This window comes from Benincasa hispida, chromosome 1 (assembly GCF_009727055.1).
Source record: "Benincasa hispida cultivar B227 chromosome 1, ASM972705v1, whole genome shotgun sequence".
Classification (NCBI taxonomy): domain Eukaryota; kingdom Viridiplantae; phylum Streptophyta; class Magnoliopsida; order Cucurbitales; family Cucurbitaceae; genus Benincasa; species Benincasa hispida.
This window is the reverse complement of record NC_052349.1, coordinates 7,275,043-7,295,727: the sequence shown is the minus strand read 5'-3', so window position 1 is coordinate 7,295,727 and position 20,685 is coordinate 7,275,043. Positions and strand designations below refer to the sequence as shown.

The 20,685-nt window shown below is 34.9% G+C and overlaps 3 protein-coding genes across 8 annotated transcripts; 1 reads left to right on the top strand and 2 right to left on the bottom strand.

Annotated features, from left to right (window-relative positions):
• Window positions 1-4,773: 4,773 nt before the first annotated feature.
• Window positions 4,774-9,086, top strand: LOC120091594 (mitochondrial carrier protein MTM1-like). Its single transcript, XM_039049696.1, has 11 exons — window positions 4,774-5,084; window positions 5,175-5,427; window positions 5,630-5,704; window positions 5,919-6,047; window positions 6,378-6,437; window positions 6,578-6,748; window positions 6,859-6,955; window positions 7,085-7,176; window positions 7,290-7,439; window positions 7,968-8,026; window positions 8,620-9,086. Exons 1-11 carry the CDS (start codon window positions 4,951-4,953, stop codon window positions 8,762-8,764), a joined length of 1,365 nt encoding a protein of 454 aa, XP_038905624.1. The 5' UTR covers window positions 4,774-4,950; the 3' UTR covers window positions 8,765-9,086.
• A 633-nt stretch (window positions 9,087-9,719) lies between these two features.
• Window positions 9,720-10,488, bottom strand: LOC120091602 (arabinogalactan protein 41-like). Its single transcript, XM_039049708.1, has 2 exons — window positions 10,236-10,488; window positions 9,720-10,078 (listed from the first exon to the last, which is right to left on the bottom strand). The coding sequence occupies exons 1-2, from the start codon at window positions 10,360-10,362 to the stop codon at window positions 9,969-9,971; spliced, it is 237 nt and encodes a 78-aa protein (XP_038905636.1). The 5' UTR covers window positions 10,363-10,488; the 3' UTR covers window positions 9,720-9,968.
• Window positions 10,489-12,546: 2,058 nt separating this feature from the next.
• LOC120067909 (tubulin gamma-2 chain) lies at window positions 12,547-18,273 on the bottom strand. Of its 6 annotated transcripts, XR_005479050.1 has the most exons (15): window positions 17,946-18,273; window positions 16,983-17,183; window positions 16,698-16,809; window positions 15,762-16,162; window positions 15,418-15,471; window positions 15,221-15,325; window positions 15,048-15,122; window positions 14,905-14,949; window positions 14,640-14,768; window positions 14,213-14,317; window positions 14,041-14,122; window positions 13,458-13,472; window positions 13,196-13,325; window positions 13,005-13,057; window positions 12,547-12,760 (listed from the first exon to the last, which is right to left on the bottom strand). XR_005479050.1 is itself a non-coding variant. In XM_039019544.1 (13 exons), exons 1-11 carry the CDS (start codon window positions 18,072-18,074, stop codon window positions 14,054-14,056), a joined length of 1,425 nt encoding a protein of 474 aa, XP_038875472.1. In that variant the 5' UTR covers window positions 18,075-18,273; the 3' UTR covers window positions 13,209-13,368; window positions 13,458-13,472; window positions 14,041-14,053. The 6 variants fall into 6 exon arrangements, 3 of the variants coding, with proteins under 3 accessions (XP_038875466.1, XP_038875472.1, XP_038875484.1); XR_005479051.1 differs by lacking the exon at window positions 13,458-13,472; XR_005479052.1 differs by lacking the exons at window positions 13,196-13,325; window positions 13,458-13,472.
• Window positions 18,274-20,685: the final 2,412 nt, after the last annotated feature.

The following is a 20,685-nucleotide window of genomic DNA, read 5'->3' as shown; positions in this document are numbered from 1 at the left end:
TAAAGAAGTGGAAACGGTCAAATCGCATGTGTTTGATGATCATTAGACACTCCATTCCAAAGTCTTTTCGGGGCTCTATCACGGAAAGTGAAAATGCCAATAAGTTCCTTGCTCAAATTGAGAAATATTTTGCTAAAAATAAAAAAGGGGAAGCAAGTAGTCTTTTGACTTCTTTAACTTCTATGAGGGATAAGGGCAATGGAAACATAAGGGAGTACATTATGGAAATGTCCAATCTCGCAGGTAAATTAAAGGAACTTGATATCGAGATAAATGGAAATTTACTCGTGCATCTGGTACTTATCTCTCTTCCTGCACAATTCACTCAGTTTAAGATAAGCTATAATACTCAAAAGGATAAATAGAGTATTAATGAGCTTATCTCACAATGTGTGCAAGAAGAAGATAGGATTAAGAGAGAAAGGACAGAAAGTGCTCATTTGGCAACATGCTCTCGTGATAAGAAGAAAAGAAAATTTGTGGATATTGCAGAAGGGACATCTCAGCAGAATAAAAACAGAAACAAGCTACTAAAAATCCTTGTTTTTTCTGCAAAAGGAAAGATCACTTCAAGAAAGATTGTCCCAAGTACGCCAAGTGGCGTGTAAAGAAGGGTAAACTTCTTACTTTGGTTTGTTCTGAAGTTAATTTAGCTTCTGTACCTACAAATACTTGGTGGGTAGATTCTGGTGCTACTACTCACATAAGTATATCAATGCAGGGTTGCCTGTGGAGCCGGCCGCCAAGTGATGCTGAAAGATTCATCTATGTGGGCGATGGCAAAGCAGTTCCAGTTGAAGTTATTGGAAATTTTAGATTACTTTTAAAAACTAGTTGTTATTTGGATCTGAATGAGACTTTTTTTGTACCCTCATTTAGAGGGAATTTAGTTTCTATTTCCAGTTTGGAAAATTTTGGTTTTTCTTGTTCTTTTGGAAATAATAAAGTTAGTCTTTTTTAAGATTCTAAGCTTATTGGTATCAGTTCTTTAATTGATAATCTATATATGCTTGATTCTTTTACTTCATTTAACAAGATCCTATTATCTAATTCATGTGGTACAGAGCATAAATTAAATGAGAATTCTGCTATGTTATGGCACAAGCATTTAGGTCACATCTCTAAACAGAGATTTCAGAGACTTGTGTCAGATGGAATGCTTGATTCCCTTGATTTAAGTAACTTCAACGTTTGTGTAGAATGTATTAAGGGAAAACAAACAAACATAAGAAAATTAGGTGCCAACAAATGCTTAGATGTCTTAGAACTAATACATACAGACATTTGTGGTCCATTCCCTATGGCCTCTTGGAATGGACAATAATATTTTATTATGTTCATAGACGACTATTCAAGATATGGGTACCTATATTTAATTCATGAGAAGTCTCAATCCTTGGACGTTTTCAAGTCTTTCAAAGTTGAAGTCTCAATCCTTGAACTTCAACTTGGAAAGAAAATTAAGGTTGTCAAATCTGATCGTGGTGGTGAATATTACGGTAGATATGATGGATCAGGTGAACAACATCCAGGGCCCTTTGCCAAATACCTAGATGAATGTGGAATCGTCCCGCAATACACTATGCCTGGCAAACCCAGCATGAATGGTGTAGCGGAGAGACGAAATAGAACACTTAAGAATATGGTAAGAAGTATGATTAGTCATTCTTCGCTACCAGAATCCCTCTGGGGTGAGGCACTAAAGACTACAACATATATCCTTAATAGGGTACCTAGTAAAGCAGTAGTTAAAACCCTTTATGAGCTGTGGACAGGAAAGAAGCCTAGTATTAGGCATCTTCACATTTGGGGTTGTCCAGTCTAGGCCTTATAGGCCTAATGAAAGAAAATTAGACTCAAGAATTATTAGCTGCTATTTTGTTGGGTATTCTGAGCATTCTCGGGGTTTCAAGTTTTATGATCCCACTTCTAGATCATTGTTTGAGACAGAAAATGCTAGATTCCTTGAGGATGTTGAGTTTGGAGGGAGGGAAGATAACATAAGGAAAGTTGTCTTTGAAGAGGAATTGGTTTCTTTTCCTCATGTGATTATAAATGATGTTCAGGCTTCAATTCCCGACTTCATTATTGAACCAATTATAGAACAAGACAACATTGAAGTCCCCGTTGTTGAACCTGAAGTTCAAACTCAACAACCTCAAGAAGTGCCATTAAGAATATCTACTAGAGAGAGAAGAAAAGCAATTCCAGATGATTATATTGTGTTTCTTCAAGAACATCAGGATGATGTAGGCGTAATGGAAGATGATCCAATTAACTTCCAACAAGCTTTACAAAGTTCTAACTTTCAAAAGTGGATAAGTGCTATGGAAGAGGAAATAAAATCCATAAAAAGACAATGACATTTAGGAACTTTTCGAACTTCCATCAGGAGTGAAACCCATAGGTTGTAAATGGATATTTAAAACCAAAAGGGATTTACATGGCAATATCGAAAGATATAAGGCTCGCCTTGTTGCAAAGGGTTTTACTCAAAAGGAAGACATTGATTACAAAGAGACTTTCTCTCCGGTTTCATCGAAAGACTCTTTTGGGGTAATCATGGCACTGTAGCTCACTTCGATTTAGAACTACACCAGATGGATGTAAAAACTGCATTTTTCAATGGGAACATTGATGAGACGATTTATATGGTGTAACCAGAAAACTTTGTATCTGGTAATTCAAAGTCTATGGTGTGCAAATTAAAGAAATCCATCTACAGTCTCAAGCAAGCCTCTCGTCAATGGTATCACAAATTCCATGAAGTGATAACCTCATTTGGTTTTGAGGTGAACATTATGGAAGATTGGGTATATCACAAGTTTAGTGGGAGTAAATCAATCTTTCTGGTGTTATATGTCGATGACATACTCATAGCTAGTAATGATGTAGGTTTATTGCATGACACTAAGAGATTTCTCGAAAATTTTTTTGAGATGAAGGATCTTGGTGATGCTTCTTTTGTATTGGGAATTGAAATACTGCGAGATCGTTCTCAAGATATTTTGAGATTGTCACAAAAGAACTACATTGAAAACATCTTGAGTAGATTTGGCATGAAAGATTGTGCGCCGGGAGATACCCCGATCGCCAAAAGTTAAAAAATTCATTTAGGTCAATGCCCCAAGACCACACTCGAGACTAAGGAGATGCAAAAGGTTCCTTATGCATCGACCATTGGAAGTCTAATGTATGCTCAAGTATGCACGCGTCCAGATATTGCGTTCATAGTTGGAGTGTTAGGCAGATATTTGAGTAACCCGAGGATGAATCATTGGAAAGCAGCCAAACGGGTTATGAGGTATTTACAGAGAACAAAAGATTATATGCTCACTTATCGAAGATCAGAAGTTTTGGAGATCATTGAGTATTCTTATTCTGATTATGCTGGATGTCAAGACACTTTGCGATCCACTTCAGGCTATATCTTCATGTTGGCTGGAGGAGCTGCATCCTGGAAAAGTGTTAAACAAACACTTATGGCTTCTTCTACCATGGTTGCGAAGTTTATAGCATGTTATGAGGCATCCAATCATGGAATATGGTTGCAAAATTTTGTCACTGGGCTGTGGATAGTAGTTGGCATAGAAAGACCACTAAAATTATTTTGTGACAATAAGTCGGCAATGATGTATTCCAACAACAACAGAAGCAACACAAAGCCAAAGCATGTAGACGTAAGTTTCTGGTTGTTAAAGAAAAAGTTCAGAATGGTCAAATTTTGATAGAACACATAGGAACAAACTCTATGGTGGCAGATCCATTGACTAAAGGTTTAGCACCTAAAGTTTTTCATGAGCATGTTGCTCACATGGGTATTAGTCACTTTTCTGATTCCACGGTTTAGTGGGAGTTTGTTATTAAGGATGTTCTTTGACCTTATTTTGTTTATTTTCTATATAGAATAAAGTTGATGGTTTATGTTTTATTATTTGAACTCGTTCATCATGTATGCAGTTTAGCATAAAGTTTTTTAGAATGATCTCATTAAGGAATTTGGACCAGTTGAAAACAGACATGATTTAGATCACTTTGCATGTAGTTTCCATGCTATCCATCCATACTTTATCTATGTCATTGAATGTATTGGAATTGGTGATCAAGGAAGGTTTAGTTACAAGGGTAGTGACGAAAGCCGCCTTGATTCCATGCTAATACAGGAGATGTACCAGATTGAACTAAAGGGGATTTCTATTATTGAAATAACCTGTTTATACACGCCTAAGGTTTATCTGATCTAATTATATACACAGACATAGCCCAAGTGGGAGATTGTTAGACATATTTAAATAATAATATGTTTAATTAAAGTATGAGGTATGTATGTGGATTAATAATTTATGGGTTATTTTATTGGATTGGGCCTATTATGTGATCTAATTAATTAAAGTCCTAGATTATGGATTTAATGGGTAGAAGTCTACTAGTTAATTAAGGTTTAATGGAAACCCTAATTGAACTAGTATATAAAGAGAAATCCCATTGAGAGATCCCAGTTAGGCATTTGAAGCTTTGGTTTGGTTGAGAAAGGCAATAGCCGCCACTTAATCATCATCAATCTTTCAATGGAATCCGGTATGTATATATTATTGACATATGAATGATTCTAGGGTTTATCTATTCAATATAGATATAAAGTTTTTATGCTAACATTATTTGTTTGTTATAAACAACTTTAACAACTTAATATCCAACTCGAAAATGTAACCCAACTCCATTGGATTGCAATTAAAATATATAACATATAAAAATAATAATTTGTATGACTTGCCACTGCTCCACCCAATTGCTTGGCGCCCTTCTGTCCACGCCACGCCACGAATCCCTTCTTGCGTTAACTCTCTTCGTTCCCAGTGGAAATTGCTTTGGCAACGCACAATTTCCCACAAAATTATGAAATCATATATTATGTCTCTGTTTTCATATTCGTTTTAGAGAACCCAATTCATGTTTCTCTTCGATTTCATTCTGATCAACGATTCAACATACAACAACCGCCTCAATTTTCTTTCTCATTCATTCAAATTCGTCGACCCATCTTTCCCATTAATTTGGGGACTCCAACAGCCAAAAAGTCATATGTAAGACGCTTTCTTCTTTGAAAATTTGCGTTTCCCACAATTTTTAACATCGCGAGGAACGGAAATTACTTCCGTGTTCTTCAATCCCAGTTGCAGAGAGGAAGATATGGTGGGTTTGAAGCCGGATTTACCCTCTTGGACGAGTTGCTCATCGACCCGGGTTGAGTTTGAGGGAAATGTTTCTTCTGTATCGGCTTCCATCTTCAGAAGCGGCAAAGAAGGCTCCTCGGAGCAGCCTCACCGTCTCTCTGATGCCAATTTGAGTTTTGGAGAAAGATCCCTTTCCGCCGCTGGAGCCGCCGTTGTTTCTGCCATTCTCGTTAATCCCCTCGACGTTGCCAAAGTATGTTGCATTTCTATGAATTTTGCAATGGGGATTTTCAGTATCGGAGAATTAGGCTCTATGGGGATGCCATTTCTTAGTTTCTTTCATTCTTTTTAGAAGACATAGTAGTTTCAATCACTAATCACTTTACTTACTTCAAACTGTTGCATATTTGTGAGTACATTTGAGTTGATTGTTTGCTTTGATTATGTCTCTTCAGACAAGGTTGCAAGCACAAGCTGCTGGAGTTCCTTATCAAGGGCCATGTCGGATGACAAGCTTAGAATCGAATACGGTGTGTTTTTCTGCATTGGTTTCAATATGTTTTATATGAGACAGATTATGCAATTTTTGGATAATTTTACAATGAGCTGGAAGAGGCTAGGTCCATTACGATTATGGTAACGGTTGTCTCACATTGCATATTGTCTGTGTGGATGCGTACAAGAAAGAGTCTCTTATAGTAATTGTTGTGAAATGTCGATAAACTTTTGTTGGTTGTTCCTTAGGTGATTCCTAATTTGAGATGTTCATCAGTATCGAGCTCACGTTCTCTTGTTGGCCTCGAACCTAATTGTTCTCCAGAGTGCAACCGGTACACAGGAACATTTGATGTATTCAACAAGGTTATTCGTCAGGTTAGTTGAGAGACTTGAGAGACTGATACTAATTAAGATCATCCATAAGTTTCATAGATACAATATTGCTTTCATAGTTTTAGTGGAATGAAGTATTTAATGAAAAGATTGAGCTCTGATTAACCTATGTGAGTTGGTTAATTTCTTTCACACGTCTATTCTCGAATATGGCTCATAGATAAATGGGCGCCATGGGGATCAAGTTGCTTCTAGCTGTACTTATTCTGATCCCTGCGTGTCTTGTTTAGTGTATTTGACATGTTATTTTGTTGTTGAGGGTTGATCAGTTAGTAATAGTATCAATAGCACTAAGAACTGAACTTTTTGCAGGAAGGTTTTGGGAGGTTGTGGCGAGGCACATATGCAAGCTTAACTCTGGCTGTGCCAACCGTGAGTCTTTTTTTTTTTTGTTGGTGATGGCTATGTTTCTCATCTTGACGTTTGCTCCTAGATACTTTTTTTAGCTGAGATCTCTGTTCAGGGATTACAATGTTAATGATTTTTTGCTTCCTCCTGTCTATCCCTGCCAGGTTGGGATCTACATGCCTTGTTATGATATCTTCCGCAATTTGATGGAAGATTTTACCACCAAGAATGCTCCGAATTTGACTCCATATGTTCCGTTAGTTGCAGGATCAACTGCCCGCTCGTTAGCTGTTATATCATGTTACCCTGTTGAACTTGCGCGGACTCGAATGCAGGTTTAGAACTATGCATATTGATCTTGGGTTTATTTATGACCATGTGCTACAAGGCTTATATCATAACTCGAGCTCATAGTTTAAATATTTGTCTTCCTTTCCTCTCCTAGGCATTTAGAGAAAAACAAACTGGCACTAAGCCTCCAGGAGTATGGAAGACGTTGGTTGAGGTTGTCAACCCTATTAGGGGTAATCGCCTTCAAGATTGTAAGTACTTTCACAATACTGTTTGTTTATGATGCTTTGATGAAGAGTTTATGATTCCGATATTTGAAGTACTTAAATTTCATAAAAGTTTAGTATGGTTCAATAAGGTATTGATTCCTTTTCCAACAGTACAGAACTACCGTCTCTTATGGACTGGCCTTGGCGCTCAACTTGTTCGAGATGTTCCATTCTCTGCTATCTGTTGGGCAACACTTGAGCCTGTGAGAAAATTTCTGCTAAGCTGTTTGAGAAAAGCACATTTTAGCTATGGCAATACCTTACTTTGGTATGTTTGAAGATTTTCATTTGTTTTGCTGTTCATCTTGTTTTGCAGTTGAGGAGGAAAATTCTAGGCCTAGTTGGTGAGGAAGCCAGTGCAGCAAGTGTGCTTGGTGCAAATTTCTCTGCTGGCTTTATTGCTGGAAGTCTTGCAGCTGCTGCAACATGTCCACTCGATGTCGCTAAAACTCGAAGGCAAATCGAGGTTCCTGTCTCTATTAAAGCTTCATTTAGCATACAGTTATGTTTTTTTAATTCAAGGCTTCTAATCCCCACAGTTTTTATTGTGGGTTTGCCTTCCCTTTACACTTGAGTTTATCAGAGGTTGATTTTACAGCTGCCATTGAGCTGAAGTTCACTGTCAGTCCCATTGGTTTCAAACCCATCTAACGTATATAATTAAAACCTTCACAGCATCTGGTTGATTTGTGGAACTTTGGTATCTGAAATGGCTAGGAATGATTAATTGAAGTTTCATGTGAAACCCCTTCCTTTTTTGCTGGAGAACAACCGCTATCTTGTATCTTCGGACTTCGAATATCTTACAACCCTTTTCTCTCTATATGGATTTCTATGACTCCACATTACAACCATGTCTTAATTCTTAGTTTAAGAAATCGTAGAAAATTTTCTTCTCTCATCAAAATTTAGGGAGTTTTCCACCCTACCCCATGAATTAAAGCTGCATTTGCATATTTGGTTGTCATCTAGTGTTTCTTTTGGCATTTTGCAGAGAGACCCTGAAAGGGCATTGAATATGACTACAAGAACAACTCTGGCAGAAATTTGGAGGCAAGTAGAAATTTTAGTACCAAGTAGTTATGGTTACTCTTGTTAGGGGTGGCTATTCAAACTGCAGAAACCAAACCGTTTCTAAAAACGTATTGAACCGAACCAAACCAAAAAGTCATTGAAACTGAAAAATGCGGTTCTGTCTGGTTTGAAGAGATTTTGAAACCGAATTAATTCGGTTCAGTTCGGTTTCAATTTTGAAAACCGATTTTGAAACCAAACCGCACTGTTTTAACTAATATATATATTTTAAAAAAGAGTAGAACGGAATTTAAAACCGAACCGTTTTTAATTTAAAGAACACAACGAATTTAAAACCGAACCGAACCAAAATGTTTTTTAATTAAAGAAATATAACATAGATTTTTTGAAAATATCAAAACCGAATTTCAAACCAAACCGGTTTGGTTTGGTTTACATATTAGAAAATTCGATTTGATTCGGTTTGCCACCAAACCGAACTGTTTCCACCCCTAACTCTTGTTAAACAAATCCATTTTGTTACAAACATGATACAATGCTTCTGTTGCCATGAGTTTCATTATGCTTTTCAGATCAAAATTTGATCGACCGAAACTGTTTACTTTGGACAGGAATGGAAGAATCCGAGGCATGTTTACAGGAATTGGTCCCCGTGTCGGTCGTGCTGGTCCCTCTGTCGGGATAGTCGTCTCCTTCTACGAAGTTATGAAGTATGCTTTGTATCACAGACACCCAAAAGAAACGATGATTGAATAGAGGGGAATCACTTGGTATGCCCCTATGTAATTCTCAAGAAATCTCCTTTCCTCAGATTCATTAGGCCGAAGACGTTTGGATGGCTAGACAGCAACTTCTAAGGAAATAAAAACCGGATTTTTTTTTTTTTTTGGTTTCCCCCTCTCATAGTAAATCAACCCCGATCTCAATCTTATATTGTCCATTTTTTTCACCAAACATTTTGTTCAATCACAATTTTAGATGTACATCGAGGAGATGCTTTATACTTGTAATTTAAGTAGATAAATCGATTTTCAGTAGAATTTGGATAAATAAATAAATAGAAATAAATTATTTTGTCCCTATAGTATATATGTTCTGATTCAATTTTTATAGTTTTATTAAGAGTCTATTTAGAACGATCTTCTAAGTGTTTAAAGAGCTTTTAAAGTAAGTGCATGTTCTAAATTTCGTATAAAGAGCTTTTAAAGTTAGTCATTTTAAGCATGTCCTAAATTCCTCAAAAAATTGTGTCATTGTGACGGGTTATCAAGGAACAAGACCTCCCTGTCCTATTACCAACTGATCGCTTGGTAGGCAAGTTGTGTCGATATTCTTAGTCCCTTCATCGAGATCAGTTGGCAATTTTTTCCTACTTGGACTTGTCGACCTAAGTTGGGAGACGAATATGAACGAAGGATTGAAGCATCTGATCGGATTCTGGAGATGAATACCGAAACAACTTGGAATGGGTGTAGGTATAATAGTGAAATCCATGAAAAAGATGATCCATTTTCCTATTCGAATTTCAACGTGCTTTCTTTCTGCTTCCTTATTTTGATTGTTTTTTTGCATTACATCACGGAAGGTTCATTGGCCATTGAATTAAACACTTTACAGAGTTCAATCACAACGTAGAGGTCAAAATCTCATAGAGAAAAAAAAAAAAAAAAAAAAAAAGAGAAGAAAGAATGGTGGCTTCGAATTCTGTCTGTAAATGTCAATCAAACAGATCGGCAGACTTGAAAAGCTTTGCAAAATGGATCCATCCATTGAATAAATTATGACAAGAAAAAGTAATCGAATAAACAATGAATAAATGGAGCAATTGATCAAAATCTACGAAACCCAATATGCACATTCCTTTCAAGCCTACATTTATCACAAAAAAGAGTAAGAAAGTTGGGCCTCGTTCCTTCTCAAACATCCACAAACAGCGCTACATTGCTACAATCCTAGGGATTCAATTGAGGAAAAAGCTGTAGGAAGAAGCATCGAGAGGGTGAATGAGATACGTGAGAACCAACGCCACCAGCATCAGAACGTACGCAATCCCCTGGTCTATGGAGGTCCCTGTTGTTTTTTCACACAAAATTACAAAATTAAGAAACCTATTCTATTCCGTGCCCTAATTCGAAAGAAAGACCTAGATTATTCGATTTCAATCAACAAAGAAGAGAGAAGAAGAGGAAGGAGAATGCGAAGAACGAGAAATCGTAAATGTAGATACCGTCGCTAGCGGGAGCGGGAGCGGGAGCAGGGGCGGCGTCAACGAGCGGCGAAAGAATGAAGAAGATGAGAGCGAAGAAGGTGAAGAGGCCGGAGAAAGCCCTAGAAGTAGAATTGGAGGACTCCATTGATGGATGGTGGTCTCCCTCTCCAGAGGAACAAATTTCTGTGAAAGCTCCGATCAAAATCAAAAAATGTTGAAGGAGAGAGAAGGAGAGTAGTGGGGCGGAGGATAATGTGGTGATTTCGTTTTCGTTTTATATATAAAAAAAAATAGAGAGAGACAATAGAGAAGAAACCGGCAAAACCCACTGTGCCAATTGCCTTCCTATTCCTCAATCCCAATATCAGCGGGCTCCACAATTTCTATTTCCTTTATTTATTTATTTTCTAAATTCTATCTCAAATTAATTATTTTTTCGATAGTTTAAATTTTATTTTGATCTCTAACCTTTAAATCTTATTTTATTTTGATCTCTAAATTTTTAAAAATTACTATTTTAATCATTGAACTTTTAAAGAATGTTTATTTTGGTCTCTTATTAAGATTTTGTCGACTTTTTTTATGAAATTGCATCTAGTATGTGTCGAGCAAAATGAAGGTGAAATAAAATACCAACGACTAACATGCCAAAATATTTAATGGTCAAATTCTTAACATAAAATGACTTTTAAGTTATCCTACGCTTTGCCACCTAATTCAAATTTGAAATCTAGATTTTTTAGCTTGACTAACTTATTTACCAGCCTAATCATCTAAAAATACAAGTTATTTCATCATTTTATTTAAGAATTAATAGATTTTTAATAGCATAGACAAAAGTAAGCACTTTTTTAAAAGTTTATGGACTAGAATAGACGTTTTTTTTAAAAGTTTAAGGATAAAAATAAAACAAGTTTCAAAGTTCAGGGACCAAAATAGAATTTAAATCTTTTACGAATTATAAAATTTTTTTCTTTTCAATTTTCTATTGGTTAACATGAGCATAACTATTTTAGATGTCAAAGTTTGAGTAATTGCAACACTACATGTTGTTGAATTAAAAGAAAAACTTTTAAAAATTAACTTTGCTTAAAATTCGATGTTCAAATCTCTAGTCCATATTTGTACTAAAATAAAACAATCGTAGAAAAAAATTGAATCTTGAAGATTATGACAAATTTTATATGTAGGTTAGATTGGTGGGATTTGTTCTTTTATTGTCATATAAAACTACATAGGTACAATTCAAATTTAATATGATAAATTTGATTTTTAAAATTATTTGATAAAGAATTTCAAAATTGATCTCCAATTTATTTTCATGTTAAGAATATTGCAATTTAAATGGAAAAAAAAAATTCAAAGTTCTACCTAAATTACTAAAATTACTATTGTTGTGGAGAGCATTCAATTTTATTTTATTTCTAATTTTAATTTTATTAGTACAACAATTAAAATTAAAAAAATTAACTTTTAATTTCAAATGATGAATACTAGATTTTTAGATAAAATGAGCTTCACTCAGTAATATTAACACGTATTCCGTCTCTAAAGATCGGAAGTTCAATAATGGTTGACGGAAAGAAGAAAAAAGGCACTAGACTTTTAATTTATTTGGTTAAACCATATAAAATTGTATTGAATTTTTGGAATTATTTTGATTAGAAGGCCATGTGATGGGCCCAAACTGACAGTCTGTCCAATTAGTTGGCACCCATTCATTAGTTAATCAAAACTGTGCATAAGTGGGTCCCATCCCGAACCTTAACGTTTACAATTTCAAGTTGCCAACTAATATTAACGGCTATATAAAGCTTTCTTGTTGCATTATACCTATACTTCAAAGGTTTAATTTTTAAATACTTTCAATTTTAGTTTATTCATATAATTATAAAATATCTTTTTTTATTTTTAAAAATCAACCATTTTTATCCATACCGAGTAGTAAAAGTACAATAATCAAAATGAATCCTTTAAAAGTCTAAAGAATTAAAATAAACCAATTAAAAGTATAGAGATTAAAATAGCATTTATTCCTATTTTGAAATGTTCTTTTGTTACTTCATATGGAAGATAAGCAATAATCTTTTTACATTGATAAAGATCTTTCTACTTAATGTTACACCTTTTTTTTTTTTTTTTTTAATTGAGAAATATTGTTGGGATCTGATGTCAATCTCATCCTCTTCTTGATTATTGTACTAGAGATTGGAATTCCATCCATTTGAATAGGATAAAAAAGGAATCTTGAGTAGCAATTTCACTTTTATTAGCTATCCCAACTTATCATCTAACTTAAAATTTACATTAATTTATTTTAATAGATGAATTTTTTTGAAAATAACTAAAATCATTCTTCCATTAATAATCAGCGATCAGGTTCAAACACTCTCTACAAACCCACTCAATCATCAATCTCAAAAACCAGTTAGAGATTACTCCCACCATCCCATTCATTCAATATGCAATTTGAAAATAATGGTCCATAAAAATCAGTATATGTTTCAATCATGGACGTAGACTGCTCTTTCCTCCAGCCAACCCTGCATTTCGAATAGATTTTATATAAAGCTTCTATTACACTGAAGAAAACAACAAAACAACCTAAGCCAAACAATCCCTTTAACCCCACAAGCCAGGCAACATCTGTCGGTATTGTCATTTATGGATTCTCCATAAAATAACACATTTCAAATTTCAAAATTCAAAATAATCAATTGACAACCAGACCGGCGAACTGTATGAAGCAATATTATCAGTCAATGGAGGATTGGGAATAGGTAATACCTGGCAATCATTCTATAACTGAATGTTTTAGGTTGGAACAGAATGCCAGTAATCTGCAAGTGAGAATGGAATAATCCTCAACCACTGTTAACAACTTGAAGGAAAAGTTCAAGATTCTCAATCAAGCATGGGGTCTGTAGAATATGGCACACAATCTCATCACATGCAATGTTAAAGTAAGAAAGGCCTACCACATGTGGATGGTAGGATGAACAATGCTGTTCTCAACTATGATGCCAATGCCACAAGCCTCACTCTTCATCACACAAACGGTCCCAAAACATACAAACAAAAGACACCTCATTGACGCAAATGGAAGACCTAAATGGATTGCGTGTCGATTAGAATAGTGGGAGTCTGACCCCTACGTTAACAAACCAATACAGAGAGAATCTGTATTTTCAGATTGTATAGTTAATAAAAATAAAAGACAAAAAATCACACGGGTACAACCTCCATTATCATGACCTGCAGTTAGGAAATTCAAGCAGTCAATCATCTAGGGTAGTATAAAGGAAAGCGCTATCACAAATGTATGGACTTGTCACTGACTAAAGGCGAATATGGTAGGAGTAACAGTTAAGCGACAGCATAATACAAAATCTAAAATTAGTTGTCTTTTTGTGATTATGTGTGCATGCGTGCATATATGTGCAAGGGTGTATGTTTATTTGGGTCTAGGTATTGGAAAGGGGCGGATTTCCATATGAAATATTAATTTATACTAGTGCCATATACGCATATTCCTTCTAATGATTAAATAATGTTTGTCCAGCTTGATCATATTTCTCCACAAAAAGAACTAGAAATTGATACCGAAAGGATATTTTCTTCCATATATTTAAATTCTAGAAGACCAGCTGGCAATTTGTCACCTTATAAATTTGCACGTATCTTCAAAGATATTTTGCAGTCAAGGCCATACTTAGGTCGGAGGATGCCAATGAACATATCAGACTACTAGGGTTAAACACGCATGGAACAAAATTAGAAGTCAAAGCATCCTCCGTTGCAACCAAAAATAAATCCATTGCACCTTATTTGTCTTGTCAGACGGCCAAACTTGGGTCTGCTGTTCCCGATGCATCTCCCTCTCCTGTAAGAATCTGGTCGGGATCCTGCATCATAAAAGAATATATAATTGAGTTTTATTCTTCGTTATTCTTCGTAGGAAATGAAGCAGTTTGAAGATATACAGGTATACTGACCTCCATTCCCCATTTGATATAATCTGGCGACTCACAAGCCTTATATTCATCAACCAAACTTTCAATTATATCCCTTGATTCATCAAACTCGGAGAGGTCATTGTCCTGTCCAATGGTAATTGTTTGTTTCGATTTTAGACTTTGACCGATTGAACAATTCATGAGGACAGCACAAATCCACTAGACCAATCATGTAGTGTACACAACACGGCTTGTCTTAACTAATACATGATTAACCAAAATTTGTTGTAATATTTATACATGACATGAGATGTCAACCAGAATGGATAAACAATTAAACGTCTTAACTACTACAAGATTAACCAAAATTTGTTACAATATTTACTCCTGACACAAGATGTTCAACTAGAATGAATAAACAATAAATTTTCAATTAGAGCAGAAAATATGGGAACAGAAATATTACAGCGAACATTGGGAACTTCCGATAGTTGTCAAGAAAGGCTTGCTTCTTTCTCAACTTCTCATACTGGCTCAAACACTTGCTAAAAAGGTGCCGGATGCTTGTATGGCTAGCTAACATAAGACCACTGACCTGAAAATCATTTCTTCTAGTGAGCATTTAGAAATAAAACAGATGACTGAGATTGAAATTTAGAAATAAAGAAAAGCCAAGACATTAAATTAATACAGACTGAGAGGAAGTTAAAAAGGGATCTGTAGTGTCTTACTCTATGGGCAGTTTGGACATATGGTGATTTCCGTGAGAGTGCAACCTAAAACGAGCCAGCATATATGTTCTTATGAATCTACACAGAAAAGTAACTATGAAATTGGAATATCAAAATATACTGATTTTACTGTTGAAAGAAACCTGAATGCTGGCAGGGCCCCACTCAATAAAATTCACAAGCTTTCTTTCACGTATCCTCTGCAAACTTTCATGAACCTGTAGCATAATGAAAACATCAAAATACATCCATAGCAAACTTGCAGTAAACCAATTGTTTTTCCTTTTTCTATTTCAAGCGGTTTAATCATCAGTACCTGTGTAGGGTCCACTTCTCCCTGTATGATATTCAATATTGATATGTATTTTGCTTGACTAGCTTCTTTTGTTCGAGCATATGAGGAGACCATAATATTTTTTGTCTGTAAATGAGCAGAAAATGTCATAACGTCAGATGAAAGGCACAAATTGGGGTTTTTCCCCCTTAAAAATAAGATCAACCAAAAACTCTTACCTGCAGAAGTCTTCTCATGACATCAAGGACAGTTGTTTTCCTGATCACATTAGCCTGAAAAGAAGATCCACAACTTTGATTATCCATTGCTAGAAACTTCCTTACAAGCAAATCATGCCAAATGATAAATCATCAGAAATAAAAATGGTTACGTAAAAAAACTGACATTTACAACAATGAGATAATAAAAGATGTGAAACACAGATCTGCGTAAAGAAGACACAACTTTAACCAAATTGTGGATTTGTACAAGTAACAATTGCACTGGTGATGCTAAAAAAAGTATAGTTGGGGGATAACGAAACTGTATAATATAAATAAGTTGCAAGCACCGAGAAAAATACCTGGCGCTCAACCGTGAGTGGTGTGTATCCTGTCATTAGAAAATGGCATCTTGGTGTTGGAATTAGGGAGGCCAGAAGTCCAACTAAGTCATTGTTCATATATCCCGGGTATCTCAAAGTGGTTGTGCTAGCTGACATTACCGTAGATACTAAGGAGTTTGTTTGTGCAAAAGTTGGATTTGATAGATGAAGGCGTTCTACAGCTATTCTATTTAAGGCAGTATTATCAAGGACAACAACACAATCAGCATTGAGTGTTAGTCGCTTTAAAGTCAAAAGTGAGTTGTAAGGCTGGACTACAACATCACTAGTTTCCATCTGATTAGGAAAAACACTGTACGTCTGAACCAGTTTTTTGCTGTAGCGATCATTCAGAGTCTCCAGGAGATACGAACCCATGCCTGCATTGTATCAAGTGATAAAACTGAATTACATATTTCTAGTCCTCAGAACTCCTGCTAATCTTTACTTATTCTAATATATTCTCTTTTGATTATGAAAGAATGCATATTTGCACAACTTTGTCACTAGAGATAAAATGATTAGATCCCTAAAATTGAGAAGTAGGCCTCCTCCTTCTTTTCTTGTCTTTTTTTCTCCAAATTTGTCCGCGAACCAATCACTATCAATCATCCAAGTTCTGAAGAATCAAGAACTATCATAAACCAAAATTAGGATTCTTCATTGCTGCAAATCCTGAATTAACTTGGCCAGTTTCTTAACTTAAAAATACATTTGCACACGGTACACAAAACTGTCTGGATCAAATGTTTATAGAAGATTGAAAATCTGGATAAATTTAGAAAGAAAAATGAACATAAAAATCTGTCTCAATCTTACCTTACTGCAATGCCTTCCCATTATCATTTTCCCAATACAGAAATAAAACTAATAATAAAGAAATCAGGAAAGGTTAGAGGGAAGTGCAGAAGATACCTGATCCTGTCCCTCCAGCAATTGAGTGGCATAGAACAAAACCTTCAAGGCTGTCACTTCCATCTGCTTCTCTGTCAATCATATCCATGATATCCTCTTCAACACCCTTTCCCTGATTGTGTCTTCAAATCAATGTCAAAAAGATACCACATAGACAGCATAGAATTCTAAGCATAGCACGTAACTTTGTTGTGTACATATTTTAGATCATAGAGGGAATATCAGCATGTTTCACTATTGAGAATTTCAAAACTAAAAAGGAAAAGATATCGGAAAAAAGAAAACCTGATGATATCCACTGGCCCAGTTATTTCCAGCACCACCTCCATGGTCTGAAACAAAGATGTTCTCGTGGTTGTAGAGATTTCGGTATTCACTGTTCTGGATACCATTGATGACCCTAGGCTCCAGGTCAATAAGCAAAGCTCTTGGTATGTAGTGCTGATCATCAGCTTGATAGAAGAATACATCTTTCCGGTCACCTCCCTGCATAATATACAATATGTTTACGTCCTTCCAAGTTCCAGTGAAATGTATTTGTAGCTTATCTATACAACATACTATACATGTCTAAGATCAAAGGAGTGGCTTGATTCATTTGTCGCCCAGTTACTACTAATATACATAACCCATAATCTCTTGGCTCTTAATAAAACCTCTGCCGTATGATAAGAGCTGGAAACTGTATAAATGTAGAGCACAGTAAAGCATTGCTGAGAAGAAACTGAGGTGCAGATAGAAATGGAGCAAAATCATTCATGTTGAATGGTGGAGTTAAAATGAAGACCAGAGAATCTGATCCAAAGTTATGAACTTATGATAACGTTACAATAGTGGATTGCGCCAAAGACTAAGCACATCTCTCCCACTAACGCCCCATTGACCAAGTGCTGTCAATAACCCCTTCGCGTAAGCTCATTTCCACAAGATCACTCAAAAGAAGTCAGCGCAGTCGAAACCGGAGAAAATTGCAAGCGAATTCCCCAATCACCGTCAATTCTTGTTGGTTAAAACCCTTATAAGGCAATTCCTCACTTAACATCTAAAATACTACAACGAACACAATCCAAAAATGCGGTTATATGTTTATATATCATCATACAGCCTACACAGTCCATTTCCTCCACTCTCCTCCAATTTTCCAAGCAACCGAACACACTGACGCTCGTACGTGCATAATACATTACACGTATAAATAAATTAAAAGAAAGTACAACAGTGTATGAAGAAGAGAAGCAAAGCAAGGACCTGAGTAGCAAAATCTTCAAGAATACCCTCTTTGCTGATTCCATGCTCGAGGCAGAGCTGCTTCCAGAACTCCATTCCGATCTGATTCCCACATTGTCCAACTTGCAGAGTGATGATCTCCCTCGGCATATTCCTTAGGAAATTAGGGCCAACCAGAAGAACGGCAAGGAGAGAAATGAAGGTAGGTGGAAGAGAGAATGTTGTAAACAAGAATCTGGGTATGGCGCGGAACCCTTTTTGAATAGGAAGAAGAAAGAGAGGGAAAGGAAAGGACTGATGATGGAATTTGATGGAAATTTTGGTTTTCTATTTGAAGTAAAAATGAGAGTGGAAGGAAGCTAAGCTATGGCTTTGTGTTCTGACCGCGCGCCGACTCCGACAGCGAGCGACCGATGCTAACTTACGCCAACGTAAACTTGGGCTTAGTACAAGTAATTGGGCCTCTTTTTCCAATTGAACTGTGAATTGGGCCTGATGAAAGCCTGAACTGTATTGGGCTGCCCTACATGAAAGCCTGAAATATGACCCAATATTTAACTACTGTGATGATTCGGACAAAGTTAGAATGTTCTATGGTTTATACTTAGAATTTTATTTTATAAAGTTTTTATAAATAGTTCTTAAAAAAAGATTATTTATGAAGATTCGGTTTTCATACTATAGGACTAAATTCTAGCATTTAAACCATGATAATAGAAACTAATTCAAACATTCTTCTTAGGTTAAGGACTAAAATTGTAATTCAATCATCTTTATATTTGTTTTGTAATCAGGATTGAATGATTGACATTTAAAAGTATAATATTTTATTTTGGTTCGGTTTGGTTTAAGCTTATTTCCTCTCAAATTTTACAATGATATTCATATTTTTTTAGTATGAAATTGAATTATTAGCCAAATCTAACACAAAAAACAAATTTTAAAAACTATTTTTTTATCGTTTTCAAAATTTGGTGTGATTTTTAAATATATTAATAAGAGTTAGATAACAAATCAAGAAATTTAGAGATGGAATGAGTGTTTATAGGCTTAAGTATCAAAAATAAAAAAAAAAAGAAAAAACTAAAGCTCGTTTGATAGCCATTTCGTTTTTTGTTTTTGGTTTTTGAAAATTAAGTCTGTTTCCTCCGCATTTCTTATAATAAATTGCACATTTCTTGAGTACAATAGTTGAATTCTTAGCCAAATTAAAAAATAATAATAATAAAACTACTTTTTTTTAGTTTTCAAAATTTGGCTTAGTTTCTTAAATTATTGGTAAAAAGTAAATAAGAAATGAATAAATTTGGAGATGTAAGTAGCATCTATAGGCTTAATTTTTAAAAACAAAAAAGTTAACAATCAAATAGTTATCAAACAAGATCTAAATGGTTACTAGAAGTAGGAGAAGTATTTATAGACACAATTTTAAAAACAAAAAACTAAATGAGACTTTAGTTGTATTACCTAATTAGTCCACAACGTCAAATATCAATGATTCATAGCTTGCTTACAAAAATTAACATTTTAGTTATTTTTTAAAATAGATTAAATCATAAGTTTAATTCTAAAAGCCCATTGATAACCCGGCTAGTTTTTTTATTGTTTTTTTTAATTGTACTTATTTTCTCACATATTTTTTACCTTGGTTGAATCTAACTAAGAAAACATTTAAGTTATTATTCAAATTTCAAAACACAAACAAGTTTTTTTATGAATTACTTTGCGTAGTCTTCAAAATCTTTCGATATTTCCTTGAATTTTGAAAACATTCCTAAACAATAGATAACGTTTTCTTTTTTAAAAAATAATGGGTGAAAATAGTGTTTATAAATTTAATTTTAAAAAACAAAAAATCAAGGTCCCATTTGAAAACCATTTGGATTTGGATTTTTCGATTTTAAAAATTAAATCTATAGACGTAGTTTCAACATCCAAATTTATTATTTTGTAGGTTTAAAAAACCAAACCAAATTTTAAAGCAAAAAAACTTTTAAAAATGCGTTTTTGTTTTTGAAATTTGTCTGAGAATTCAATAAAGATATAAATTATTTTGGAAAAACGAATGGAAAATAGGTTTGAATTTCAAAAATCAAAAATAAAAAATAAAATAGGGAGGTTCGATAATTATCCACCAATACCTAAACATTCAAGATTCCAATCAATAGTTTCCAAATTTTAGAAGTTGTACAACTTTGAACTTCATGTGTAAGTATTCGTCAATTTTTTTTTTTACCCTTTTTAGTTTTCAATATATGCACATAAAATTTGAAATCCAGTTATGGGGATGATTAAAGGAGAAAGGAAGAAGAAAGGGAGCTTAAATAAGAAAGAAAACAGTTAAGAAGCACTATTATAAGAGCTGCTGCAAATTCCAAACTATGGCCATCGAAATTCGCGGGAAAACTCTTCGTTGCAGACCATCCTCCACCATTCTTCAACATTACCATTTCTGGACAAGTGTTTGGTTCTCACTTCTTAAACCCATTTTCCAACCTCAATCTTCCACTTTCCTCCATTTCTTCTTTCTTCATTTTCCGCCATTCCTCCAATAACCCATTTCTGTTCCTTTCTCAACTCCGTTTCAACAAAATTTCCCACCATTTTCCTTCTCTCACGTGAAAATCCTTTCCCCTCCTTCACTGGATTCATGGGTCGCCGCTAAAACTTCAAGGTGGTTTTTTTTTCCTGCTTCATTCCGTTCTAATTCTGAGGCCCTACGGAAGAATCCTGGTTTTTAATCGATCGCGTTGCTGTCATG